This window comes from Megascapheus bottae, chromosome 21 (assembly GCF_031878675.1).
Source record: "Megascapheus bottae isolate mThoBot1 chromosome 21, mThoBot2.hap1, whole genome shotgun sequence".
NCBI lineage: Eukaryota > Metazoa > Chordata > Mammalia > Rodentia > Geomyidae > Megascapheus > Megascapheus bottae.
In genome coordinates, this window is record NC_143529.1 from 25,050,425 (window position 1) to 25,078,014 (window position 27,590).

The window sequence follows — 27,590 nt, forward strand, 5'->3', positions numbered from 1 at the left end:
TGCCCAAGCAACTGGAGGTGCTAGCCTTGTCTGAAGGCAGCAGTGGTGTCCTCTGACCACTTTGTTCACCAGGTATGTTGGAACCCCAATCATTCATATTTTTGACCTTCACCTCTTTGGAGCCCACAGTCTGCAGCAGATATTCCCCTCGTAAAGGGACCCACCTTCCAGGGCTCTTCAGCACAGCTAGGACCAGACCAAGTTATGACTTGATCAAAAGCATGGAAGCCACAGGAAGCTGCTAACACCTGTGAACCTTTAAACCAAACCTCATGTGGGGACATCAGCCCCTCACAGGAGTTCTTGCCTCATAACCAGAGGTATAAGGTACAAGAGGGACACATGGAAGGGCAATAGCTCATCAAGGCTTAGGAAAAAGAGCCACTTCCTCCCACTCCCACACCAGACACAGGCAAAACGCTTCCCGCCTACTTGCTGCAGCACAGGTAAGTGAACCTTATACTTTCGTGCTCCAGGTAAAGGATCTAGTGTTTTACTCAAACAGCAGCAGCCTACCCTGAAAAAAAGGAATTTTAAGCTTTCATCCTAAGAGACAGCCTTCAGGAAATTTGAAAAATGGGTTTCCCCATACTTCATTGTTTGAGATGGTAGAGCACATTGGAGCCACAGCAGAGCATAGCCAGTTTTAGAGGCCTGTGCTACACTAGCTGCTCCCTTCATGCTGACCAGATGGACGGTACTGGTTCTGATTTTCCTGTGAGCCTCAGTATGGTAAGTGGCTGTGATTCCCAACTGTTTCTAGGCCCAAGGCTCTTATTGCTCCATTCTGTGTCCACCACTACTGTCCAAGGACTCCTCCTCATAGGTGAGGGCTTCTGAGGAGGAGCACCAGGACATCTCAGACTCTAGGAGCTAGGGAAGGGGAGCAGCAGGAGAAAGCTTCCCTTGCTCCACAAGTGGAAGCCTGCCCTGGCATTTCACAAGCAGGCCTGCTGGAGACAGTTAGCTGGAGTGCCACCCCATTTGTGGCAGAACCACCTCCACAAGGCCTAAGATCCATCCTGCAGCACACAAAGGCTGTTTTGGTGGCTGAAAGGCAGGAAACAGCTGCCCAAGAACTTGGAAGGTCAGGCCATAAGAAGCCAAGCTATCTGGGTTCCAATCCTCATTCTTCCACTTATAAAATCATGTTTCCTGGGCCAGTGTTGTTCTATAGTCTCTTCAATAAAATCATTGTTCATGTTTTGTGAAGATTAAACATACATATATATATATATATATATGTATATGTATATGTATATATGGCACCTTGAAGCCTGCTAGGCACAAAGAAGCATCATTGGGAGAAATTAAAAAAGGACTACCACATTGATAAGTACTGCTATACAAACCTGAGTTTCTACCAGCCAGCCCAGCTCAAACCCAAGCTGTGCCTGAGTCTAGAAGCACAACAGACAGATATTCAAGGTAGCTAGTTTGCAGCTGCACAGACAACACACTAACTTTATTCACATTGATACAAAAGTAGATTTTTCTAGAAATGTTCTCTTGTGCTACAGGGAGAGAAGTTGAGCAGCACATTGCAGGAGAGTGGTCAGGGAGCCACGAAGGGAATAACAGGGCAGGGGGTGTTAGCATGTGGATCAAGGCTGCAGGCCCGAGACAGCAGGTTTGGGAAAGCAGGTACACATCCTCCTCCTGGATCTGTACCACGGGCTGGGGAGTCCTCACACCCATGAGTAGCAAGGTGGGGCCAGGCACTCAGGCAGGACAAGGCTCTGAGCAGACTTCCTGCTCACGTCCTCTCCTCTCCTCCTGGCCACTGCCAGTTCCCCATGGGCTGGGGCATTTGGGAGGCTGGATAGGCCTGTCCCTTCCCTGGATAGGCTTCCCCTCCCTTCCATACTGTTCTGGGAAAGGCAGGGAGTGCCCAAGAGGGGCTAACATGGTGGGGAAGTGGGCAGGGGCTGCGGAGTGGGTACACAGGCAGAGGGAATGGGGCTGGGTGGCCTGCTAAGGGTCCTGGGCTCTCACTGGGGCAAGGCCTTGAGGATGGCATTCACTTCCTCTGCCACAGCCGTCAGAGCAAATTCAAACTGATCCTGCAGAAGGTAGTGGGGAGAATGGTTGAGGGCCTCTGCTCCTGCCCCAGGGGTGCTTTACAGGGAGTGGGGGCGCTGGGTGGTTCGAAGGAGGGGAGCCCTCCTAGGGTAAGTAAAGGCAGTTGAGAGGGGCAGGCTGCTGGTTTTCCTGGGGTGGTGGTTTGGCACAGGTAGTGAGGGTTGGGGCAGGGAGGCACGGTCACCTTAGAGCGGACGAGGCCAGGTCGCTGGTCACGGACGTGCTCCAGTGTGGCAGCGATGTCGATTTCTTTCACTCCTGAAGGTAGAGTAGGGCACGGGGGGTTCAGGGGTGTCCGGACGGGACAGGACCCAGAAAGCTTGGGGTGTCCTGGGGTGCGAGCTTGGAGGACGGGGCAAAGCCTGGATGTGTGACAGCCTGCTCCTCCATGAGCTCACAGAGTGCTGGGCTGCAGGTACCCTAGGACATGGTCCTTACCTTTTGCCATGCGATTCAGGACCATATCGATGAGGATGTAGGTACCAGTCCTTCCTGCGCCATCACTGTGACAAGAGTTGGGGACAAGCTTAGTGCAGCACCCAGCAGAGGGGTGGGGACAACATGGACTGAACTGTTAAGGTTGTGTCCTGGGCAAGAGGGAGCCAAGGATGGGAGGAAGGCCTGGCCCATGGGACTGAGGCCCTGAGTGGTGAGTTTGTGAGCCAAGCAGTATCCCTGGACACTGAGACAAGCAGAAACGGGAGCTATGGGGGAGGCAGCCACAGTGTGTAGGAATAATGGTGCTTTCCAGCATGGGCCAGGCCTTGCTTTGGTCGACTGTGGAAAGGACCAGAAAGTATATTTCTGACTGAGCCACATATAGTTTCACACTATAGTTTTTTTTCCCATCCATTCTTAGCTTATGGACTACTAAAAAGCAGATCGTATCCCAATTTGGCTTGTGGGCTGTCATTTGCTGAACAAATGGGCTTTGTGCACAGGGAGAAAAACCAGAGAGGATGGGAATCAAGAAGGACCCAGCCAACAGCATCTGGCCTGGGGTGTTCAGCCTCACCTGCAGTGCACAATGATGGGACAGGAGCGGCCACGGTAGCACTTGTTCACCTTCCTGAAATAAGAAATGGGTGTGTACACATGGGTGCACAGGCGCACACACAGAGTTGGCCTCCCTTCTCCCTTCTCCTCTCTTCTTCCCTCCTGCTTTCTTTTTCTTTCTCTGTCTCTGTTTCTCTGCTTCTATCTTGGGGAATGAATTCTGGGCCTGGGCGCTGTCCCTGAGCTTTTTAAAATCAAGGCTAGTACTCTACTACTTGGGCCACAGCTCTGCCTACAGCCTTTTTGGTGATTAATTGGACATGAGTCTTACAGACTTTCCTGCCCAGGCTGGCTTTGAACCAGGATCCTCCCAACCTCCCGAGTAGCTAGGATTATAGGTATGGGCTAGCGACACTCGGTGCTTTCTTCCTTTTGGGCCACATGGTCTCTCCCTGCACCCCGATGCCTGGAGGGGAAGCAGTATGGGATACAGGCCCGTAGACTTTGACTTTCCCCTGGGTCACCCTGGCCTACTATGCCTGTTCAGGATTAGCCAGCTTCACCTCTGCCTAGTCCCATGGCCAGAGTAGGCTGGGGCAACAAAAGAAAAGAGGAATGGACTCCAGTCCCAGCTATGATTGGCTGAGAGGCTCCTGCCTTAGCCAGCTAACTTGCCTAGAAGACCTCATGGGCCACTGCCCAGGCCATCTTGTTAGGCACGTTGAGGCTTCTCAGGGAAGGAAGGGATTTCTAAGCCAGGTAGCAATGAAAGCAAGCAAGCAAGGCATCCCACAGGGAGTTGCAGAGAGCAGAGTGGAAGGAAGGAGAGCAGCACCAGGATTAAAGACAGAGGATGTGTAATCACTTCCACTCCACAGAGTTGGCATGGTGGCACTGAGCTTTCCTGCTCACTTATGAGCTGTGTGCTCAATCCACACTCCTTACCAAGTGATGCATCCCCTCAATGCCTCAGTATTCTTACTGGTAAAATAGAAGTGGTAATAATAGCAATCATTTTCCTGGATTCTTATCCAAGAGTGAGCTGGTGGCTCACTCCTGTAATCATAGTTCCTCAGGAGACAGAGATCGCAGGATCCCAGTTCCAAGCTGGTATAGTCAGGAATGTCCATGTGACTCTTAGCTAAGGGATAGCTCCCAAGCCCTGAGTTTAAGCCCTAGTACCATCACACACACACACACACACACACACACACACACACACACACACACTTGGATGTGAGACCTTTCTTTTCACATGTTGCCCGTTGCTCGGTAATTAGCAAGGTGTTTCTCTCACCCTTGGTGGCCTTGTCTAAACTTCCACTGTCTTTTGTGACCTGTCAGCTTTGAGAATTACTTCTAGACTCGTGGTACCCCTTTTCTGGGATAAGACTAGAGAGGATCTTCTTCGATTGTTCCAGAGGAAACTGGGGATTTAGCAATCCTCCAGGTAGGTGGCCAGATGAATTGGAATGGTTTGATGGGAGTTCATATGGTGGTCACAATAGTGGCTTCCAGTCATTCAGTAATGATAATAAACAGCTCTGTGCCTCTGCCTAGCATGGGCCCCAAGCCAGTCTGCTAAGTGACAGAAGAATGGTATAGTGTGGAGCCACTGCCATAGATATGGGCTTTTTAGCCACCTGTCTGCATGTAGAAGGACAGGAATGCTGGGGGCCTGGCTTGGTCTTCGTTTCAATATCACTAATAAGCTAAATCTCTCAGGTTATGTCCCAGCTCCCATCAGCTCCATGGAGTCTGCCTCTGCCAGCCCTGGCTCTTCCTGGATCTCTATGTGGGCCTTTGGGTGGCACCCGGCCCGCATGCCCTGTCTGTTCTGTCCATGCAGCTGCCACACCTGCCAATGACCACTTTTGTGACTATGCAACTGGAGTGAGATTTACTAGCTGCAGATCACAAAAATGACACTGGCAGCTGTGAGGGAAGGAGAGAAAGGAAGGGGGGATAGCAGCAGGGGGAAGAAAGAGAGGGAAGGGCAGGGAAGAAGAGAGACAGGCTGAAAAAGGGGGAGATGGAGGGAGAATGAAAAACATGAGATGTAAGGAAGAGATTGAGAAGGGTGTGGAGAATGAGAAATGGAGAGAGAGACATTGATAGAGACAGAAGGATAAGGAGATAAGAGAAAAAAGAGGGAGGGGGACAAAGAGACAGGGATAAGGATGGAGTTAGACCTAGGGAAAGGCAAGACAGGATAGGGTTGAGGGCCACAGAGCAGGAGTGACAGGAAGCAGGGCCTGGTAGAAGGAGCTAAAAATGAGATGCTTCGTGTTGCAGGGAAGCAGGAACGAAGCATTCAGACAAAGGGGTGCAGGGAGGAAAAGAGAGGCAGAGCAGTATGAGACCAGACACAGAACTAGGGCAAGACCTAGCCAGACAGATCATCAGTGATGATTTTGGAGAGGGTAGTGGAAGAGGTGACTGGAGGCCAAGGCTCCAGGTCACACCAGGAGCCCTAAAAGTTGCTGTTTGGGCTGCCAAGGCTCCTCCAGCCAGCCTGGAGCCGCGGGGCACTCACCTGCGGAAGTCCAGCAGGGGCCGGGTGGAGGCGGGAGTGCCCTCTGCTGGCCAACTGAGGAAGTGGAATTGCGTAAGGGTGCGCGTCTCCTGGGTCTGCACATTCTTCAGGTAGAAACTCCGCACCAGGAAGTCCTCGCACCAGATGTGCTCCGACACCAGGTTCACCTGCAGAGATCGGCCAGGTCTGAACACTCAAGACTTCCTAAGCTTCTCAGAATCCCCCCACCTCCCCGGAAGTGTGCCCACCCAACCCTCCCCGGCTGTCCCCAAGAACCCTGGCTGCTGGTCACTTGGCTACTGCTTAGATGTTTCAGACAGGCCTATTACAGCTGGCATCTGGAGCTCAGAGTTTCTTCCTCCCCTTCCTTCCAGGATGAAATGTCCTATTTCTTCTTGGTGTTTTTATTTACCTACTAGTGGGACTAATGATAGGCTTAAAAAAGGAACTGAGTGCTCAGCCACAAAAAAAATGACTTCTACAGCTCATCTGTGATGAGAAACTTATTACCTTTTCTCATTTGTCTGGGATTTCTTTTTTTCTTCCTCCATCTGCCTCTTTCTGCCAAATTCTCTACGTTCTCTCCTTTTTCTTCCAGAGGGGGAAAAGGTTTGTTTTTATATTACATAAGCAATATATGCCACAGGTGGCATTTCTCTTTTCTTTTTTTGGTGCTAGTCCTGGGACTTGAACTCAGGGCCTGAGCCCTGTCCTTGGGCTTTTTTCTTCAAGGCTTGTGCTCTACCACTTGAGCCACAGCACCACTTCTGTTTTTTTTTTTCTGTGTATGTGGTAATGAGGGTTTTCGTGCATGCTAGGCAAGCCTCAACCACTAGGCCCAAATCCACCATAGGTGGCATTTCTTTCTTTGCTTTGGTCAGAGCTGTATTAGTCTCAATTAAAGGAGGTCTTAAGTTCCAATATAGTTATTTTCCTCCAACTCACATACTTAGTGCTCCATACTTACCTCAGTTTTAGTAGTTTTATTTCTGTACTTTTATCAGATGTCCCTATAAATACCTTTTGACCTTAGGATCCACAGGCACAAATACACATATGTACACTTGTGAATGTATGTAAATATGCACATGTAACTTTTGCACAGGAATACATTCCTATGTGAATGACGAGGCCACCATCCATCTTCTCCACTGCCCATGTCCCCTTGCTAACCTCATATACATGGTAGAGGGAGGAGCCTTCATCTGGCCAGTAACGGTCACATTGCTTGACGCCATCTTCCACCAATGGGGTCAGCATGACAATGACGGTACAGCCACTCTCCCATACCATCTAGGGACAGGTCCAAGTAAGCCTCACTCTAGCCTCCCTGGGATCTGGTGGCCACAAGGGCCCTTGGTCCCTGGAGAGGCCATCTAACCCCCACTCCAAGAGCCTACCTGCCAGAAGTCTGCGATGGTATGGGACAATGGTCCCTGTGTGGCTATATAGGCCGGCATCCTAGGGTCATGCTCGATCTGCAGGCAGGGAGGATATAACATGAGCCAGAATGGGAGATGCAGTTTAGTCCAAGGGCATGGACCAGAATGGTCCAGTGGAGCTTCCACTGAAGCTCCTGTTTCAGTGGTAGGATATCGGTCCCCACAGAGCCGTGGCTGGGGTAGGAGGCGACCCCAGGGCTGGAGTAAAGAGAGGAAGGATGATGGGGGGCTCGAGTCAGGACCACTCACAATAGGACTGGCATTGATGTAATCGCTCCGCGAAGGGCTGCTCTCCACTTTCAGCTTGATGCGGGCGTGGTCATCTGTACAGACCCCACGTCCCACCCCAAATAGGATTTTGGTCATTGCCATTCAGATTGTGTGCAGCACTGACCCTTCCCAGAAGCCCTTTCAGAGCTCCTAGCGGAGATGGTGGGGCTGGGCTGACAGCTCACTCACAGGGCAGGAAGTCAGGATGGCGGTTCTTCTTGATGTTGCCTTCACTTTGGGCAGTGGCACAGGTGTTTGGCTCTGCTTGGTAGGCACACAGGGCCTGCCACTCCTTGGCCAGGCGGTCCCGGTTCCTCAAATGGTCCTCCATGTATGCCTGCAGGGGCACCACAGCCTGGCTTTGGCCCACACCACCAGTCCTGCCTTCCCCATCATCCTGTGCCCTCCCCGCTCTGGACTTGGCCCCTTTCCTGACCAGAATCATGTGTCCTGTAGAGATGTCCATATTGGCCTGGGCAGGCTCCTCACACCAGGATGGCGTGCTGCTGTGGGAGCTGGGGCTGGCCTGGGCTGCGTCACTGAACTGGGAAGACACGCTGCTCACTCGGGAAGGCTCAGGAGGACCCTCTGCTCGATTGAACAGGGACTTTGTGGCCATGTGCTGGCGACACAGGTCCTGTAGGATCAAGGAAGGTTCAAGTGGAGGCTACAGGGGCCCTGAAGCTGTTCAACAGGGCCATGGGTTCAAGTCTGAGTCCTTAGACTTGTCTTTGGTTGACTCTGAATGAGCCATGTCTCCTTTGGGAGGTAGGTTTGACCTCTTCCCTCTCAACAGTCTTCTGCTCGGTTTGTGCTTGTGACAAGACAGTTCACAGTAGATGTCAGAAAAATCAGAGAATCAGGGAGAATCTCAGAGGCCATTTGCTTCCAAGTCCTGCCCATTCAAACAGTGGCTCATACTTCTGCTTGAGCCTGGACACTGCCACGGATGGCAGGTCATCCCTCTGTTCCACTCTCACCCTCACTCCACACAAGGCCCAGACTCCACCTCTCAGCAGGCTCACAGGCTGCTGCATACCTGGTACTCAAAAGTAGTATCACCATGGGCTCCCTCGGGTCCTAGGGCCGCCAGGCGCTCCTTGTCCCTCTGCCGAGCATGCTGGCGCACACACAGAGCCACTGCCAAGGCCACAAGAAGCCCAGCAACACCCGCCAGGGCCACCAGAGTCAGCAGCACGGAGCGCATGGGAGAGGTGCCATGGGCCGGCCGGGGAAGGACGGAAGCTGCCTCCTCCCTCTGTGGGAACAAAGTTAGACTCAGGGGGGAAGAAGTTGGCGGGCGACCTTTCTACTCCTTCCCCCTGTCCCATGCCCTTATCTCACTAGGACATCTGGGGAAGAGCGGTGAGGGCAAATGTATGGCAGTAACATACAGAAGGCTCATATTGTCCTTCTTAATTCCCACCAGACCAACTCAAGTGCCAGAGACTTGGCGTGTGAACCCTGACAGGAGGGTTTCCATTAAAAGACAGATGTAGAGAAGTGGAAAAGGAACACAAGGAATGGATGGTCAGAATGTGAGTCAGAAGGGCTGGATACAGAATAGAAACATATTTTGAGTATAATGTCCTCCCTGGGCAAAGTTTTCCCTTAGAATTTAGATGGCTTGAAGAGGTCTAAGCTTTGAGCATGCATTTTCCTATATAAAGCTGGTCCTACAGAGGAGTCACTGGGGCCACCTGCTGGTCAGACAGAGAATTGTATGGGAAGGGGATTGTTGGCAGGATGGTTTCCCATCAAGTTTGCCCTCACCTCTTATTGGCAGTGTCAGGCTCTTGGGCTTTGATGAATTCTCCAGTTAGTGCCTACCTGTCCCACTCCAGTCTGCAAGATCTGGAGTCCTGTCTGTGCTTCCAGTTCAGACTTCACTAGTCCTGCAGGGAGGATGCAGGTCAGGCTTTCTCCAGCCCCGCTGTGGTCTCCACCCAATATAGTGCTAGGCCAGGTGGCAGGCAGGGCTCTGGTGGACTGGGAATATTCCCATAGACTGGGTATTAGGTCTGGGGCTGGGACCAAGCTTGGGCTTGAGGCTGGGGTGGTATTTACCAGCTTGCCGGGTCACATCTGCCAATGATAGGTTCTGTTCATTATGCCGGATTCGGAAGGTGAGGGCTGGTCCCACCACACTGCCAAACAGGAGCTAGGTTATTCCCTTACCCACCCGCCACCTGAGACTTGAAAAGAAGCTAGCTCTCCTGGTGACAATCAGAAACTGGGTGGGGCTGGGAGGGCCTGTATCTTCATCTAGCATCTCTAACCATGCAAAGCTTGTCTTCTCTCCCTCCCCAGACCCCTCCAGCCATGTCTTGCTCTAGATGCCCTCTAGACCCCTGCCTGGCTCCATCAAAGTCCCAGCCCCACCTGATGTTGATGAAGCTGCCGGAAGACACGTGCACATGCTCAGCCAGGATCTCCAGCAGCTTCACTCCTGCAGCCAGGCTCAGAGGCCTGGAGGAGGGGAGCACACAGAGCAGGGAGGAGAACCCAGAGTTACTTCCTTGAAACAGGCCACCTCCGGGGATGTGGAGCTGCCCACCACCTCCCAGACATTTTCATATCTGGATTTCCACTCTCTACTTCCTGCCAGGCAGGTCAACCCCATCTCTAAGAGACTGCCACATTTCTCCAGATGGAATCCTTACTTCTGATCAGTGACGATGTAGCCATATTCTTCTGCTGCTGGCCTAGCTGAAGGCTGCCCCACTACTGTGGGCTGGCTCTGGCCCAGTGGACTTTTCTTCTCCATCAGGACAAGTGAGGCTCCTGGAGGACTATTAGCTTTGATAGGCTCAGAGGAGCCAGGGCTCAGCTGGACCTTATTAGAGGTGGCGCTGGCAGTGGGGTGTCCAGGCAGAGAGGGCATGGGGGGTGGAGGCTCTGCTGTGTCTCCACCCTGCTGCATTTGGTCCTCTGTTGTCTGTTAGAAGAAAGGATGGTGGTATGGCCTCTGGTGAGTGGTTAGGGGAAGGCCTACACTCATGGGGCTCTCAGTTCTCTGTAGTGGAGATTAGAAATTGTTCAGTTGTGTATTGCCAAGGCCTCCTACTGTTTTGGGTAGACCTTAGCCAGAAAATGTAAGCCAATGTAGATAAATGAATACAGGCTTGAATGAATGAGGTCTGTGAATCTGCATGATGGGGCTGGAGTAGGAGAAAACTCTGGAACCTGAGAACTGGGATGAGGCTGAAAGCTGCACAGGAAGGCAATGTTTTTTAGTTGAGCCACACATATTACAGGTCCAACACCTAAAGTGGTGAGATGCTCAGCTCCTCCAGCTATGGCGAGGGGAGACAGAAGTTTGTCTGCTCTCAACTTCCTCCTAGCTATCTGTAGAAATCCTCCCAGCACAGTCTGAAAGGACTGTAGCAGAAAGAGGAGTGGATCAGGAACTCTCATACCTGTAATCCTAGTTACTCAGGAGGCTGAGATTCAAAGATTAAGATTCAAAGACAGCCCAGGAAGGGAAGTCTGTGATTCTTAGCTCCAATTAACCATCAAAAAAGCCAGAAAGGGAAGTATAGCTCAAGTGGTAAAGCTCTAACCTTGAGCAAAAAAAGTTAAAGGACCCAGGTACCTAGGCCCTGAGTTCAAGCCCCAGTACTGGTCCAAAAAAATGAAAAGAATTCTGGCCAGGTGCTGGTGGCTCATGCCTGTAAACCTAGGTACTCAGGAGGCTGAGATCCAAGGAGTGGGGGCCAGAAAGTCCATTAGACTCTTATCTCCGATGAATCACAGAAAAAGCTGGAAGTGGTACTGTGTGGCTCAAGTGGTAGAGAGCTAGCCCTGAGTAAGAGGAGCTCAAGGACAGTGCCCCAGCCTAGAGTTCAAGCCCCAGGATCAGTAATAATAATAGCAGTAGTAATAGTAATGATGATGATGATGATGATTCTGTCTTCTACTCTCCGCTGTGCTGTCAACTAAATGTAGGATCACAGACGATGATTTGAAGTCTTCAGGCTATCGTTTCCCCAAAATGGGATACTAGAGGATATAGATTTTGGACTCAGCCTCCCATCCCTAATCAGCAAAAGAAGGGGTAGGTGGAGGGGCAGGTGCTATGGGATCTTTACAGGTTAGGAAGGTGTTGGAAACTCACTTTCTTGACATCGGCTCCAGCATTTACAGCCCCACCTGTGGAGACAAAAAAAGTCATGAGGAAAGGGTCGAAGTTGAAATTCTTGCAACCCAGAGACGAGAGAAGACCAGAGTTCAGGACCCTGGTCCATCTGCTGTGGTCTCTTTAGTCAGTGCCCAAGACACTGACAATATCTCATCCCAAACATAGCTGAATTTTTCTTTTCTTCTGGCTTTGTAAGTCACTGTTTTATAAACTTCTCCCTTGGTCATTCACTGTAGTTTCCAATGACATGCTTTGTTCAGTCCTTTCTCTGCCCACTGGTTTGTGAGTGGCTGATTTCCTCCGGTCTCATTAGCATTACCCCTCCCCCACAAAACCAGACCACTTGCCCATGCAGAAAAAGCATCCAACCACTAAGTTCATCCTTAGCCCCAAACTGGCCCTCTCGAAGCCTCCTTCTTTCCACATACACCATTTACTGGTTTCTTCTCCCATTCTGTTCCTTTTTCTGGTCTGACTTCTTAGCTCATCACTTTACCCTTTTGTTCTCTGCTGGCCATGACGGTGTATCTCAAAAGAACTTTCTTCTCTTGATCACTACCCTGACTCTTCCTCTCCAGGAACCACACTTCATGTATGGTTTTTTTTGTTGTATGCTTTTTGGTTTGTCATGGGGCTTGAACTCAGGGCCTGAGCACTGTCTTTGAGCTTTCCTTGAGGCTAGCACTCTACCATTTGAGCCATAGAACCACTTCTAGCTTTTTCTATGTATATGGTACCAAGGAATTGAATGCAGGGCTTTATGCATTTCTAGGCAAGCACTCTACCACTAGGCCAAACTCACAGCCCTGTCTTAAACTTTTTTTCTCAAGACTACTAGCTCTACCATGTGGGGCCACCACTTCCAGTTTTCTGGTGGTTAATTGGAGATATAAGTCACATGGACTTCACTGCTTTGAACTGTGACCCTTACATCTTAGCCTCCTGGTAGCTAGGCTTACAGGCATGAGCCACTGACACACGGTTTTGAGGTGGAGCAAGAGGCTGCCAATAGAGCTGAGAGTTGCTGGTTTTTCCACCTAGATACTCACCCAGATTTCTTCCTAAACCCTTTGGCAGCAGCTGAAGCAGAGTCAGGAGGGTGGAGAGCTGCTCAGGAGTCAACTGCCGTAGCTCTACCCCATAGCCTGCCAGCACAGTAGCCAATCTTTGCAGTGTCCCATCTGCTGAGAGCCAGACACAGGCCTTAGGGTGGATGAACTTGGGTGACAGATGGGCAACTGAGATGACTAAGGAATTTCAACTTTTAAGATACTGGTGCTCCCCTTCCCAGCCCTGTGAAGGAAAAAACTTTGTGGGCTAAAACCAAACTCCAGATCCAGCGTGGACATCCTGATTTGTCATGTGTAGGAGTCGTGTCAGCGCCTGAGCCCACTGTGCTCCAGCTGGGCTGGTAAGGGTGAAGATCAGCTTGTCAGTAGACATTAAATGTGTGAATGATTTCAGGGACCAGTGACTAATGTGTGACTAGTCCGGAAGGAATCCCCCTGGTTCTCCCAAAGCAATCTGCACGAGCAGGCAGGGAGGGACTGAAGACTGTTACCTGGTTGCACTGCTGGGGAGGGGGGCTTCTCCTTCTGACCCCCTGGTCCTTCCTCCTCATAGCCCTCTGAGGAGTCCTCTGTTGGGCTGCTGACTCCTTGCTCTGGTAACCTTGGTGCCCTGGCCCTGTTGGCTGCTGGCAACTCCTGGGCCAGGTAGAGCAGCCCTGAGTCCTGGAAGAGCTGAGCAGGTGAGGGTCCTGGAAGGTCCCTGTAGGAGTGGGCAGGGTGGGCCCCAAACATGGTCTTGGAGGTAGTTCTGCTGAGGAGGGCAGGAGTTTCAGTCTTGGGCAGGGGACCAACACCGACCATCCCTGTGGAGCTCTCTGAGCCCCGGGAGCCATCTCGAGAGCCAAACTGTGGGAAAGCAGAGGAGTGGCTAAGAGGAGAAGGAAGAGCTGGGAGGACTGGGGTTGAGGTAGGACCAGAGTCAAGGGCTCACCTGCTGGAACAGGTAGGGCTGCAGCATACCAGGCTCATAACTCAGAGCAGAATGGGGAGGCTGTGGGGGCAGCAGCAGATGCTCCAGGAGAGGGGGCAGCAGTTCGGCCTGAAGAGGGGACAGGGGGGAGCCCGCCCCAGCTCCACCCCCACCTGCTGGAGGTCGAGGAAGCCCCTGGGCAGCCGGGGCAGAGCCAGTGGGAATACCCTGTAAGAGCAGCTCCCCAGCGGGACCAGGTCTCCTGGACACCAGGGCAGATCTGGGGAGGAAGCAAAGTGTGTGTGTGAGTGTGTGTGTGTGTGTGTGTGTGTATGTGTGTGTGTGTGTGTGCATGTGCGCGCATGTACACTTCCAAAACAGAGATGGTAGGAATCAGACAGGTTTAGCAGTTTAGAAAAGAATCTGATTTGTTAATAAATGTGGGTGGAGCCAGCCATGGTGGGACATCCTTGTAATCCTAGATACTTGGAAGGTAGAGCTTGGAAGGATTGTGGTTCAAAGCCTGTGTGGGAAAAATGACCCTATCTCAACAACCAAGCTAGATATGGTAGTTTGTGCCTGTAATCTTTGTGACTGTTAATCCTAGCTACAGAGGAAGTAGAAATAGGAAGATCTTGGTCTAAGGCTGGCTCTGGGCAAAAAATAAGACGCTGTCTAAAAGATAAATAAATAGCAAATGAATGTGTCTATGGCTGAAGTGGTGGATCATTTGTCTAGCAAGCATGTAGCTCTGTGTTCAAAGCTCTATGCACAAGAAAAAAGCAAAAGAAAAAGAAGAAATGAGAAAAAGTAGGCCACGAAGGCATGGAGATGAGCCAGAGCTAGGCCTGAATGGAATACCTACCTCCTGAGTAAGCACGCTTGCATATGTGACACTCAGCTGCAGGCTAGGGAAGCATGGAGCTGGAGAATAGGAGAATGGTTGAACAAGAGCAGGGAAGGCAGCCAGAGCCACCAGATGGACTGTGGCTCAGAGTGTCTCAGCCACTCCATGTATCTGTGTACTGTGACTTCACACCTGGCTCTCCAAGTGTATGTTCAAGTATTTAAGCCCTCCTCTGCTCCCCTCTTAAGGGTGAGTTCATCTTGTGTCACCACCTGAGCTCCACAGACTCATGTCCCTTCCTATACTTTGCAGGATCTGAATATGGCCTCTAGAGGCGCTAGCCACAGGAAGATGATGGTTTCCTCTTACCAGAAACAGTCCCACCTAGTAGAGAAACTCAACATGAAACTGCTTCATCAGAGAAAATTCCAGCTCACCCATGATGACTTCTCTCATGCTTCTTCAAGTAGCAACATTTTTCAAAGGAGATATATGAGTTTTCTCAAGGCTAGAACTCTGACTTGAACCACAGCTCTACATGTGGCTTTTTGGTGGTTAATTGTAGATAAGTCTATCATGGACTTCCCCGCTCAGGCTATCTTTGAATCATGATCCTCAGATCTCAGTCTCCTGAGTAGCTAGGATTATAGGTATGAGCCATTGGCACCTGACTCTTAAAGGAAAAGGAGATATATATATATATATATATATATATATATATATATATATATATATATATATATGCATGCATACTGCTACTTGGACTCAGGCCTGGGAATTGTCCCTGAGCTTCTTTTGCTCAAGGTTAGCACTCTACCACTTGAACCACAGCACCATTGTTAGCCTTTTCTGTTTATGTGGCACTGAGGAATTGAACCCAGGGCTTCATGCATACTAGGAAAGCACTCTACCACTAAGCCACATTCCCAACCCATTAAAGGGGTGTGTGTGTGTGTGTGTGTATGTGTATATATATATATATATATATATATATATATATATATATATATATATATATATATCCTATTCTTGTTTTTCTGTATCCCCAGAGGGAGATGAGCTCATACTCATATAATATAGTATGTAAGGGAGAGACCACAGCCTATTGACCTTGGTGTTTCTTCCTACTTGCTCCTGGAGGTCTATCAGGAAGACCACACCACCAACCTCAGCCCCATGGATTGTGGAGAAAGGTTGCTTACCTGTCTTTTGGACGAGGGTCTGGGGGACGAAGCCTAGGGATGCGTTCCATTTCCTGGGAGATTACATACTGGGTGAGGTCATCATGCCAGGACAATCCTGTCAGGAGAAGGAGAAGATGAGGTTGGCTCAGGAGTCTAGGGGCCTGAGCTGGGCCCTGGCATAGCCTATAATCCTAGATCCTCAGGAGGCTCAGACTGCAGGCCAGCCTAGGCAGACTGTTATCTCCAATTAACTAGCAGACAGTCAGAACTGGATTTGTGGCTATAGTGGCTGAATGCCAGCCTTGAGCAGAAGTCAAGTGAGAATGCAAAGCCCTGAGTTCAAGCCCTACTATAGGTACAGTTAAAAAAAAAAGTCTGGTCCAGTAATGGGGGCCAGAGGTGCTGAGAAGTGTACCCTCACTCTGAAGTGCATTGGGCCTGCAGAGCACAGGAGGTTGAAGGTAAGATCACCGAGTGATCTGAGATGTCTCTTCCTCTTTTTTTTCCCAATCCTTGGGCTTGAACTCAGTTTCTGGACACTGTCCTTGAGTGCTTTTGCTCAAAGCTAGCACTCTGCCAATTGAGCCACAGCATCACTTTTTTCTGGCCTTTTCTGTGTATATAGTACTGAGAAATCGAATCCAGGGCATTGTGCCTGCATGACAAGCACTCTACCACTAGGCCACACTCCCAGCTTGAGTCTCCTCTTCACCCTCAGATATGACTTTTGGAACCAGACTGCCTGGGTTTGAATCCTGCCTCTGCCACTGAAGAACTGAGAGACCTTGGGCAAGTTATGGAGTCTCAATTCTCTCATTTGTGAAATGGGGACTTAGACCTCTTACAATTGTTGTAATAGAATAGCACACAGCAAAGAGAACCATGCCTGTCACAGGATGAGATCTTACCAAATGCTATCACCATCATTGTTCATTATGCTAATTCGAATCCTCTTTTTTCTTTTTTGTGTCAGTACTGGGTCTTGAACTCTGGTCCTGGGTGCAGTTCCTTAGCTTTTTCCACTCAAGGTTAGTGCTCTACCACTTAAGCCACAGCTTCACTTGAAGCATTTTAGAGACAAGAGTCATGGACTTTCCTGCCTGAGCTGGTGTCAAACATCAGTCCTCAGATCTCAGATCCCAGCCTCCCGAGTAGCTAGGATTAGAGGCATGAGCCACCATTGCCTGGCTCTGATCCTCAATTACAGTTGTGAAGTGAGAATAAGACACATTTCATAGGATTATTACAAAGGCCAAATATGTTTTTTTTTTCCAGTCCTGGGGCATGAACTCAGGGCCTGAGTGCCATCCTTGGGTTTTCTCAAAGCTAGAACTCTACTACCTGAGCTACAGCCCCATTTCCAGCTTTTTCTATGTATGTGGCACCAAGGAATCGAACCTGGGTCTTCATGCATGCTAAGCAAGCACTCTATCACCAGGCCAAAAATGTAAATGCTTAGAAAACTCTAAAGCACTGTGCATAGTTAAACAGCCAGTCATCCTTGTGGTTGTCATTGTCATCATTGTCATCCTCATTACCATCACTTCCACCATTACTGCCATCATTATCACTATCTCATCTGGGGAAAATCTTTTGTTGTTGGTGGTGGTGGTGGTCCTGGAGCTTCAATTCAGGACCTTGGTGCTGTCTTTGAGCTACTTTTGCTCAAGGCTAACCCTCTACCTCTTGAGTCACGGCTCCACTTTGGCTTTTTTAGTGGTTAATTGGAACTAAGAGTTTTGTGGATTTTCCTGCCTGGGGTTGGTTTTAAACCTCAAACTTTAGATCTCAGCCTCATGAGAAGTTTATAGGCATGAACCACAGATGCCCCTGCTACTGGGAAGATTTTCTGTTGGACCTTTTACTCCATGAAACCCAGCACTCAGGAAAGGTCAGCCACCTGTTGCAAAGAAATAATCTTCTACACTCCATCTACCCCCATTCTTTCTGTTCCCTGACTCATGTTCTGGGATCTATCACCATCTAAACCTATCTTCTTGCCTATGAACAGGAGAACAATCAGTGTTCTCGTTTAATGTCAATTGTTCAACTTAATCATTCCCTCCACCTACTCAGGAACACCTTCTCTACAGTTCTGCCCTATTTCCCACACAATTCTGCTTCCTGATGAATTATTCCCATTATCACACAAATACAACTTGTTTTCTTCCATCTTAATAACAGCAGTGTTTGACGCCACATCTCCTTCAGCCTATTTCCCACATCTGACCTATTTCTTTACAGCCAGAAAGACTGATGACTCCATGAAAGACGGATTTATCTTGGCTGTGACCAAGTCCTTTCCTTAAATTCCCTTTTAAGTTACTGTACTGTGGACTTTATCCTCAAGGATTCTATCACAGCTACTGTCCTCAAGGCTGCCAGTGACTTCTGCACACCCAAATCCAGTGTCCCTTGTCTTGCCCCTTTTCCAGCAAGATCTGGGTAGAGACAACAGAGATGGGTGAGAAATGAGAACTCTTTGGGTGAGGTGGGCCTCCCCTTTCCCACCCATATCTAATGAAGTTCTGATCTCTGCTCCAAGGCGCACAGACCTCACCTTGGGACATGAGTTGTCGCAGCACACCTTGTAAGCGTTGGAGAACTGGAGAGGTGACTTGCAAAAGGGGCCGGGCCTGCCCCACACCGGCCTGACACTGTCCAAACAAGCCATCTAAGTCAGAGCACAAAAGTGATGTTATCAGGGGCTTGGACACCAGGTCTTTCAGAGTCAGATTCTAAATGAGCAGTGTTCTTTCCAACTCCCCTGCTGGCTTTAAAGCTCTGCTCCTCCAGGCCAGTTTCTCTTTGTCCTAGCCTGGTCCCTTTTCTAGGACACCCCCAACTTGTTTTTATTGTACCCCACCCTAGGCCTTGTGAGTCCTATGTCTAGGCCTCACTCACCCTGAATACAGACTTCGAGGTGAGAGCAGAGTCTTCGGTCAAACAGACAGCCTGTAAAGGGACAGGTGGACAGAGGCTCAGACACCTATAGAATGGTCAGGTGAATAGACAGGCTGGGATACAGGGGAACATCTAAGGATGACTTTAAGCTGGAAAGACAGTGGGGGAAGATGACTGCAATTTGTGTGTGTGTATACGGAGTATTGAGGCTTGAACTCAGGGGCCAGTGCAATCTTTCTTAGCATTTCTGCTCAAGGCAGGTGAGCCACTAGTACCTGGCTCTACCTAGAATTCTTCTTTGATTTCTTTCTTTAGATCTAAAAAAAAATAATCTTCACTAAATAGATCTTTTACATCTTTGGTTAGGTTAATTCCGCTATACTTTATTTTTTTGAAGCTATTGCAAATGGGGTTGTTTTCATGATTTCCCTTTCTGCTTGCACATTTCTGGCATACAGAAGGGCGACTGATTCCTGTGGTTTAATTTCGTATCCTGCTACTTTGCCAGAGTGGTTGATTAGTTCCAGCAGTTTAGGGGTGGAGTTTTTGAGTCCTTCATCTACCTAGAATTCTTGAAAAGAAGAACCGTGCGGGCTCTGACTTTGAATTTTAAAGATCCTAGTCAAGGCTCTAAAAAGCTTCCATTTGCTTAACTGAGTTTCCAGTGCGCTGGAGGGTCATTAACTTGGGAGAATTTGGGGCCAAATTCAGAAGAAGAGGTACTTCTCCAAAAGCAGCCTCACTATAATGCACTCAGAAGGGGCAGCGCACCACTCCCGAGCCGGGGGAAAGAGGGAGGTGGGCGGGTCTCTGAGGCAGCCCCGCTCCCACGCAGTCCCGGCCCAGATCGCCGGCGCTGTCCGCGGTGCCGAAGCGCCCAGCCCGGCGGGCCTAGGACTTCCATGGAGGCGGTTAAGGAGAGACAGGTGGCGGGCGAGGAGTCTCCCCAGGACCCGCGGCGTCACAGGAAGCACCCTGCGTTGGCCTCCAAGTCCGGGTGGGGGACAGAGGGCGCCAGATGGCGAGGCTGCGCCCCTTCCCCCATCGCCACCCCCACCCCGGCCCGTGAGTCAGCGCTGGTTCCGTCCGCACCGACGTGAGTCAGCACCCGGCCTGGCGCTGGGGAGGGGGGTGCGGGGGACCCTCCCTCCCGCCCGTCTCCGCCCCCCTCCCGCGGCCGCCCCCTCTTACGGGAGACTAAACCCGGCAAGCGGCCTCCCGAGTCCGGAAGAGAAGCCTCAGCCCCTCCCCGCCCAGCCCTCCACTGGCGCCCCCAGGACGGTGCACCCCCCGCCCCGAGATCTCCGGCCTCTCTTCTTTCCTCATCCTTCCCCGCCCCCCCCGCCCCTCATCCTGCCCTTCTCCACCGCCGCTCACCACCTCCGCGGCGCCCCTGGCCTCTCCCAGGCCCCTCTGCCCGCGCGCACCCCCATTCCTCCTTCGCGACCCGCTGTCTTCCCCAGCCCCACCTCCAGGCCTCCGCCCCTTTCCTCCCCTCGCCCCCAGGGCCTCCCGGACCCCCACCCCACACACCTTCTAGCTGACCTCGCCTTCGAGACGCGTCTCGCGCCCCACCCCCACCCCCAGTCCCGCACGCCCCCTCCCTCTCGCCGCCCGCCCCTCAAGTTTCCTCCTGACCGTGGGCACTAATGGCGCTGCAGCCCCCCGGGCGGCCGCTCAGCAGCAGCAGACAGACGAGCAGCCGCAGACCCCCGAGGCCTCCGGGACCCCCGGGCCGCCGCGGGCGCCGCATCCTCCCCGCCGCCGCGCGCGCGCGCTCGCCCGCTGCCCGGCCCGAGTGGCGGCGACGCCGGCGGGAGCCTGCGGGGGAGCGAGGCGGGGCCTGCCGCTCCCGTCCCCCTGGAAGGCGGGGCCTGCACGCCCCTCTCCGGGCGCCTCGGCCAACCGCAGGCGGCCGGTGACGACATCGCCACCCCCGGCTCTTACGACCATTTGCGTCACAGGTGGCGTCAGAGCCCGGTCCCAGCCTGCACCCACTCAACCTTTTCCTCCCCCGCCGCCCTCCAGAATTCCCACCTGGTGCACCACCCCCTTCCGCCCTGCGCGCCTCTGCCCTCCGGCCCCAGGGCTGCCCAGAGGGCTGAGGCTCCACGGGCACCGGCAGAAATGCGTACGAGAGTCTGCATCCTACGAGGAGGGGCGCACGAGTGGAGAGCGCGCAAACTCTCCTGGGCCTTCATCGGGGCGCTGGCCTCATCCCAGCGGTTTAACGCTGGGCAGGAGGCTTTCCCTGGAGGAAAAGTGGGGTGGGGGGCTGGCTGCCCCTGCGTCAAGGCTGTGGGGAGAATTACCTGGTTAAAAATGTTTAAAGCTCGTGGACTGGCACACGCCGCACCTTCTACACTGGTCAATTTTTTTCCCCTTCTTGCACTGTACTTCTTTATTGTCTTTGCCGTTTTATTTAATACTTCTAAATTGACATGTAGTCATTGCACATATTTATAGGGCACAAGGTTGTACTTCAATACATGTATACACCTCTATGCAAGGCTAAATAAGACGTTTGTCCTTTCCTTAGGAACACTCAGAACGCTCTATAGGAAGCTATTTGGAAGTTTTCCACTCGTTGTTAGCCACTGTTACTGAGCAATGCTGTAGAACCTTGGAACTTCTTCCTCCTCTCCAGCTGTACCCCTGCACATTCGTGTGTGTGTGTGTGTGTGTGTGTGTTTGTGTGTGTCCTGGGGCTTGAACTCAGGACCTGGGTACTGTCCCTGAGCCTTTTTACTCAAAGCTGATTTTCTTTTTTTTTTTAATTTTTTTTATTGTAATTAGTAAAAGGGTTACATGATATTTGCCAGATAGAAGGTGCATTGATTCACATACATTGATACCCTTTCACATGTCTTGGTACCCATTACCCTCCCCCCCCCCATACTCTCCACCCGTCTTGGTTTTCCCCCCTTCCCTATCAAATTTCAAATATCCAAGTACAAATAAATTCAATATATCAGATAACAAAGTGAGATACTATACTAATATGAGATAACCAAGGGACAGCAAAGGAGATGAGAGACAATTTAGTACATTAAGGACAACAATCATTCATTATATGGCAAAGCTGATTTTCTATCACTTGAGCCTCAGCTCCACAGTGCAGCTTTTTGGTGAATAATTGGAGAGAAGAGGTTCCTGCCTGGTTTCAAACCCCAGTCTTCAGGTCTCAGCCTCTTGAGTAGCTGGGATTACAGGTACATGCCACGGGCATCCAACTACAGTGGTCTTTTAAAATTGTAAGCTACACTGCGATTTTCCCTTTCTGAAAACATTTCAGCTAATTTCTCACTGTATTTAGAATGAAATACAAACCTTCCACCCTGACTGTCAAGCCCCTGCAGGGTTAAATCCTGACCTTCTCCAATTTTGTCTCCGTCTCTGACTTTTCTGTTTCACTAATATGCCCTAGTAGTCTTGTCTCAGGCCAAGAAGGCTCTCTTGCAATGTTCTTTGTCTGGTATGTTCTTCCTGTATATCTTCCTCTAGATATCACCTTTTATCATTTAGGTTTTAGTTCTCAAAAATATTTTTTCCTTGGGGAGTTATCTACAGCCCCATCTTCATGCTGTCCTTGAGAGAAAGAGCAGGGGAAAGAACTGGCAATCAACAGACCTGGTCCACAACCATCCTGGATTCCAATCTTGATTCTAGAGCTCTGAGACTTGAGACAAGGTGCAGAGCCTGAGTGTGAGGGCTCTGGGATGGGCACCCAATTTTATTTATTTTTTGCTCTGGGGCTTGAATTCAGGGCCTGGACACTGTCCTTGAGCAGTTTTGCTCAAGGCTAGCACTCTTACCACTTGAGACACAGCACCACTTCTGGCTTTTTCTGTGTAGATAGTACCAAGGAATGCAATGAACTCAAGATTTTGTGCCTGCCAGGCAAGCACCTTACCACAAGGCCACACTCCCAGTCCCGTGCCCTCCATTTATCCAAGGGAGCTTAATTGTCAGTTGCTATATGCAAGGTAGTATGTGGTGAAAAGGGAGGAGGCATTGTCTAATTTTAAGAACTCTGAGCTAGGCACTGATGGCTCACTCCTGTAATCCTAGCTGCTCAGGAGGCTGAGATCTGAGGATCTCAGATCTAAGTCACCCTAGGCACTAGAGTCTGTGAGAATCTTATCTCCAAGTAACCACTAGAAAATCAGAAGTAGTAGGGAGGTAGGGTGAAGACCAACTACTAATATTTCTCACAAGTTTTCCTGTTGATAACTTGTGTTGCTGGTGTAAAATAAATATACTTGGAGGGCCGTGAGTTTGGCCTAGTGGTAGAGTGCTTGCCTAGCATGCATGAAGACCTGGATTTGATTCCTCTGTACCACATACATGGGGGGAAAAAAAGCTGGAAGTGGTGCTGTGACTCAAGTGGTAGAGCACTAGCCTTGAGAAAAGTCCAGAGACAGTGCTCAGGCCCTGAGTTCAAGCCCCACAACTGGCAAAATAAATAAATATACTCGAAGAACTAGTGCTCTAAGTAATTCAACACATAGGCCTCTGAACTCAAGGCAGAACTTTCTTTCTTTCTTTTTGCTCATCCTGGGCTTGGGCTCAGGGTCTGAGTGCTGTCCTTGGGCTTTCTGAAGGCTAGAGCTGTACCACTTGAAGCCACAGCACCACTTCCAGCCTTATCTGTTGTGGTCCAGGGGAATTGAATCTAGGGCTTCATGCATGCTAGGCAAGCACTCCAGTACTAGGCCACACTCCTGGCCCAAGACAGATTTCTCTCCCACTCTTTCTGAATTTACAAATGTCTGCTCTAGGAAAGGGCCATCTAGCTATTTTCAATGGACTATACTTCTCATTCCTTTCCTATGATATACAATTTGCCTATTTCCTACTCAAAGGCTGAAGACTCTGCATATTCTCCTGGCTGTGTACCGAGGTAATCCTGGCTCTGGAAAAACTGACAGTGTTGGAGATTGGGACTAGTTTTGGATACTGGTGCCTTCCAGGTATTCAAGGGAAAATACTCAGATCATCAGGATTCCACCTCCTCTTATCTTGACTCCTCTAATGAGGTGAGCATGACAAGTAAGTTTGAGACATTTGGAGAAGAGGAAACACATTCTCAATTCAGATAGTCCCTCACTGTGGGATTAAGTAAGCTCCAATCTTTGCTCTGCAGCTTCACACTTCCTTGGGATACAATTTGGCTGACTAGAAACTGTTAGTGCCAGAAGACTGCAGCAGTAAATCCTTGGAAGAGACAGAGCTGCCCTACTTTTGCTTGGCACTGGCCATCTAAAGGCAAAATAGTGGTGTCAGCAAGGACCTTGGCCAGAACCTTCCAAATATCAGATAAGAAAAGCTGCTAGTTTTCCTCTACTGTTACTCCTGAGCCAGATCTTTTCTCTTAAACTTTAGTTTTCTCATTTTCACCTGCTTTCATCATCACCATCCATTGTTCTTCAGCCCTTAGTGTCGAATTCCAGATAAGAACCAAGGATACTTCTTGGAGTCATTTTTCTAAGTCTTTCCATTTCCTCACAAATGGAACAATATCATTCTTTCTGATAGAAGCATAGAACCACACCTTCTTGATCCATTTATCCACTGAGGGGCATCTGGGTTGAGTCAATATCTTGGCTGTGATAAACAATACTGCAATGAACATGGTTCTGGTGGTAGCTTTAAGTGTGAAATTGTTTATGCTCTATTGGATATCTGCTCAGGAGTGGAATTGTTGGTTCATAGGGAAGCTCTATGTTTAGTCTTTTGAGAAACCTCCACACTGCTTCCTATACTGATAGTGTAGAAGAGTTCCCTTTTGGCTACATTCTCACCAGTATTTGTTATTGTTAGTTTTTCTGATAATGGCCCTTTGAACTGGGGTGAGGTACAATCTCAATGTTGTTTTGATTACTCAAAATGATATTTTTTTGTTGCTGTTTTTGTTGTCTTTTTCTTTTGTCTTGTTAGTTCATTTCACTTTGGGAGAGTAAGGGGGAGCACAGAAGAAGGGGGACAAAGGGTGAACAAATACAGTAGGAATACTCACTAGACACCATGGACTATACAACTTGTGGGTAGGGATGGAAGGGAAAAACTGGGAGAGAACAAGGGAAGGGGTGATATGGTTCCAAAAGAAATGTACTCATTAACTGACTTGGGTAACTGTAACCCCTCTGAACAATCACTTCTACAATAAAATGCAGAACAATAAAATGTATTAAAAATAAACCAAGGACCCAGGCCAAAAGCATCCTGTGGAGATTTGGGTGCACACGGATGGGATGGACAATCAGACAAGTGGTGAATGGAGAGGCATTCTAGAGAAGTTTTTGAAGCCAGGAGAAACTAAGGAGGAAATATGGAATCCTTCAAAACAGAAGGTGCTACTTCCCTCAGTATCTTCAGAGGATTGGTTCCAGGACCGCCCCAAGCCATACCAAAATTTATGCGTGCTCAAGCCCCTTATAAAAAAATGGCTTAGTATGTGTCCATTACCTACAAGCATCCTTTTGTATGTTTTAAGTCATCTTTCAATTACTTATAATTATACAAGATGAAGATAAAAGCCTCGCATTCTTTTTAGTGCGGGGCTGGCTTTGAACCTTGATCCTCAGATCTCCTGAGTAGTTAGGATTATGGGCATGAGCTGCTGCGCCAGGCTCAAATATACTCTAAACGATTTCCTGCCGGGAGCTCTCTGGGGCAGCCTCCTAGAGCCTCCCAGAGCCTCCCAGACTTGCTGAACCAGGACCCGCAGCGGAGCTAGCGCTGTCCGTGGTGCTGAGGGGATGATTGGATCCGGGCATGGTGGAAAAGAGGCAGAGGCCCCTCCGGCAGGGCTAGGCCATCCCCTGTCCCCTCCCCACCACCCCCTCTTCCGCCATCGAGAGGGGCTCCTCCCACAGCTCCTTGCGAATCCTCTGCCTTGGACTCTAAACCCAAGAATCCACGGGGAGAGTGGGCGTCTGACTGGGGTGTGCGCCCTGCGCTGGTGGCACTGGGGGCTGCGCCGGGCTCTGCGTCTGCGCAGCGCGCCTCCCCCAGACGGTGACGCAGAGAGCCAGGAAGGCCCGGGCCGCTCCCCCTCCAAAGGTGTCACCCACCCAGCCCAGCCATCCCCTCCTTACTGGAAATCGGGTCACAGCCATCAGGGTGCTTTGGGCTTATAATTACTTAATTTTGGTCCGGCCTTCTTCCAGGAGCCAGGACCCGGTACCCTAAGACCAGCGCTCCTGGTCCTTCGCCAATCCGCAGCCCCGCGGCGCAGCTGGTTTTTACTGTGGCCGCGCTCTGCCCATTTGCCTTCCTGACCTCCTCCCCAGGCCCCCATCTTCCCCTGAGTCAGCTCATCTTAAATCCTGGCCCCCATCTCGCAGCTTTCTGGAAGATGCTTTAGACATTGCTTTCTCCTTATGCTCCAAACGCGTTTGTTTCCCAGAGTGTCCTAGTTTTGAGGCCTTCTGACCCCTCTCGGTCCTGCTCGCCATCCCCAGGCTTCCTCCTGATCATGGGCACTAATGGCGCCCCCCACGTGTACCCAGTTCTGCCCTCCCCCGATCGTCTGTCCTCACTTGCCCCTTTTGGGATGATGATGATAATGATGATGATGATGATGATGATGATGATATAAGCCAATCTCAAGGGCCACCACCTTAACTCCCAGTTCCAAGGTTGGAGAAAAGATGGCCTGTAAGATATGGGTGGGGGATTGTAATGCTTCATCAATTTTCTGTGAGGTTTAAATATGAACAGTAGACACTCAAGGAATTTAGTGTGTGTGTGTGTGTGTGTGTGTGTGTGTGTATGTATGTATGTGTGTATGTTTGTGTTTATAGTTGTCAATTTTTTTTCTTTCTTCTTTTTTTTGGCTGTCCAGGGGCATGAACTCGGGGTCTGTGTGCTGTCCCTGAGAATTTTCTCAAGACTAGCACTCTTTTTTTCCATATATTTTTTATTGTAATTAATAGAAGGGTTACATTATATTCACCAGATAGACGATGCATTACTTCACATACATTGATACTCTTTCTCATGTCTTGGTCCCCACTTCCCTTCCACCACCCTGCCCCTCATCTTGTTTTCCCCCCTTCCCTATCCGATTTCAAATAACCAAATACGTGTATATACAATATATCAGATAACAAGGTGAAATACTGTAATAATATGAGATATCCAAGGAATAGCAAAAGAGGTGAGAGATAACAAAGTACATTAAGGACAACAATCACTCATTATATGGCTTTTGTTTCTATATCCTGGAGGTCCTTTCCTTTAGCATCATACTATATGGCCTTATGTATCTAGGTTTTGCTCTATTGTAAATCTCTGCTAGGAGAGCCCAAGGTTTCTACTGATTATGACAAATGAGGGAAACCATTGAGCCTATGTTCCTTTGAGTCTGGCTTACTTCACTTAATATGATTTTTTTCTAAGTTCAAGACTAGCACTCTTGCCACTTGAGCCACAGCTACACTTCTGGATTTTTGATGGTAAATTAGAGATAAGAATCTCATTAATTTACCTGTCTGAGATGGATTTGGACCAAGATCCTCAAATCTCAGACTCCTGAGTAGCTAGGATTAAGGTGTGAACCACTGGAGCCTAGTTGTACTCTTAAATACAGTTGTTGTAATAACTGATTTTTTTTGGTTAGTCATGGGACTTGAACTCTGGGCCTGGGCACTGTCTGTGAGCTCTTCAGCTTAAGGCTAGTGCTTTACTATTTGAGCCACAGAGCCACTTCCTCGGGGCTGATTTTGCATCCTTATATGTATTTGTTGAGCTTTCTAAACACTAGACTGGCTTTTAAGTATATTTTTTCTTGTAGGGCTGGTACCTTGTTGTCACTCTAAATCCTCTTTCTTTAAAAAATGTTGAGTGTGGGCCTGGAGTGTGGCTTAATGGTAGAGTGCTTGCTAATCATGCACAAAGCCCTGGGTTCAATTCCTTGGAACCATATACACAAAAGTCAGAAGTAGTGCTGTGGCTCAAGTGGTAGAGTGCTAGCATTGAGAGAGCTCAAGGACAGTGCCTAGGACCCTGAGATCAAGCCCCAGGACTGGAAAAAACAATATGTTCAGCAAACATTTAAGTTTTGGGCAAAAAACCATATCTTGGGCCTGGAGTTTGGCCGAGTGGTAGAGTGCTTGCCCAGCATGCACGAAGACCCAGGTTCGATTCCTCGGTACCACATACATAGAAAAAGCTGAAAGTGGTGCTGTGGCTCAAGTGGTAG

At 49.8% G+C, this 27,590-nt stretch overlaps 1 protein-coding gene across 2 annotated transcripts; it reads right to left on the reverse strand.

Annotated features, from left to right (window-relative positions):
• Window positions 1-1,433: 1,433 nt before the first annotated feature.
• On the reverse strand, window positions 1,434-20,182 carry Ptprn (protein tyrosine phosphatase receptor type N). Of its 2 annotated transcripts, XM_090354876.1 has the most exons (23): window positions 20,021-20,181; window positions 18,383-18,433; window positions 18,039-18,152; window positions 15,497-15,593; window positions 13,469-13,727; window positions 13,029-13,383; window positions 12,517-12,648; window positions 11,444-11,478; window positions 9,990-10,264; window positions 9,709-9,795; window positions 9,394-9,473; window positions 9,157-9,221; window positions 8,366-8,584; window positions 7,763-7,963; window positions 7,516-7,663; window positions 7,306-7,379; window positions 7,015-7,092; window positions 6,788-6,907; window positions 5,615-5,781; window positions 3,098-3,151; window positions 2,521-2,585; window positions 2,267-2,340; window positions 1,434-2,063 (listed from the first exon to the last, which is right to left on the reverse strand). In XM_090354876.1, the coding sequence occupies exons 1-23, from the start codon at window positions 20,133-20,135 to the stop codon at window positions 1,992-1,994; spliced, it is 2,937 nt and encodes a 978-aa protein (XP_090211002.1). In that variant the 5' UTR covers window positions 20,136-20,181; the 3' UTR covers window positions 1,434-1,991. The 2 variants fall into 2 exon arrangements, with proteins under 2 accessions (XP_090211002.1, XP_090211003.1); XM_090354877.1 differs by lacking the exon at window positions 9,709-9,795 and having other exon boundaries at window positions 20,021-20,182.
• Between the last annotated feature and the right edge of the window lie 7,408 nt (window positions 20,183-27,590).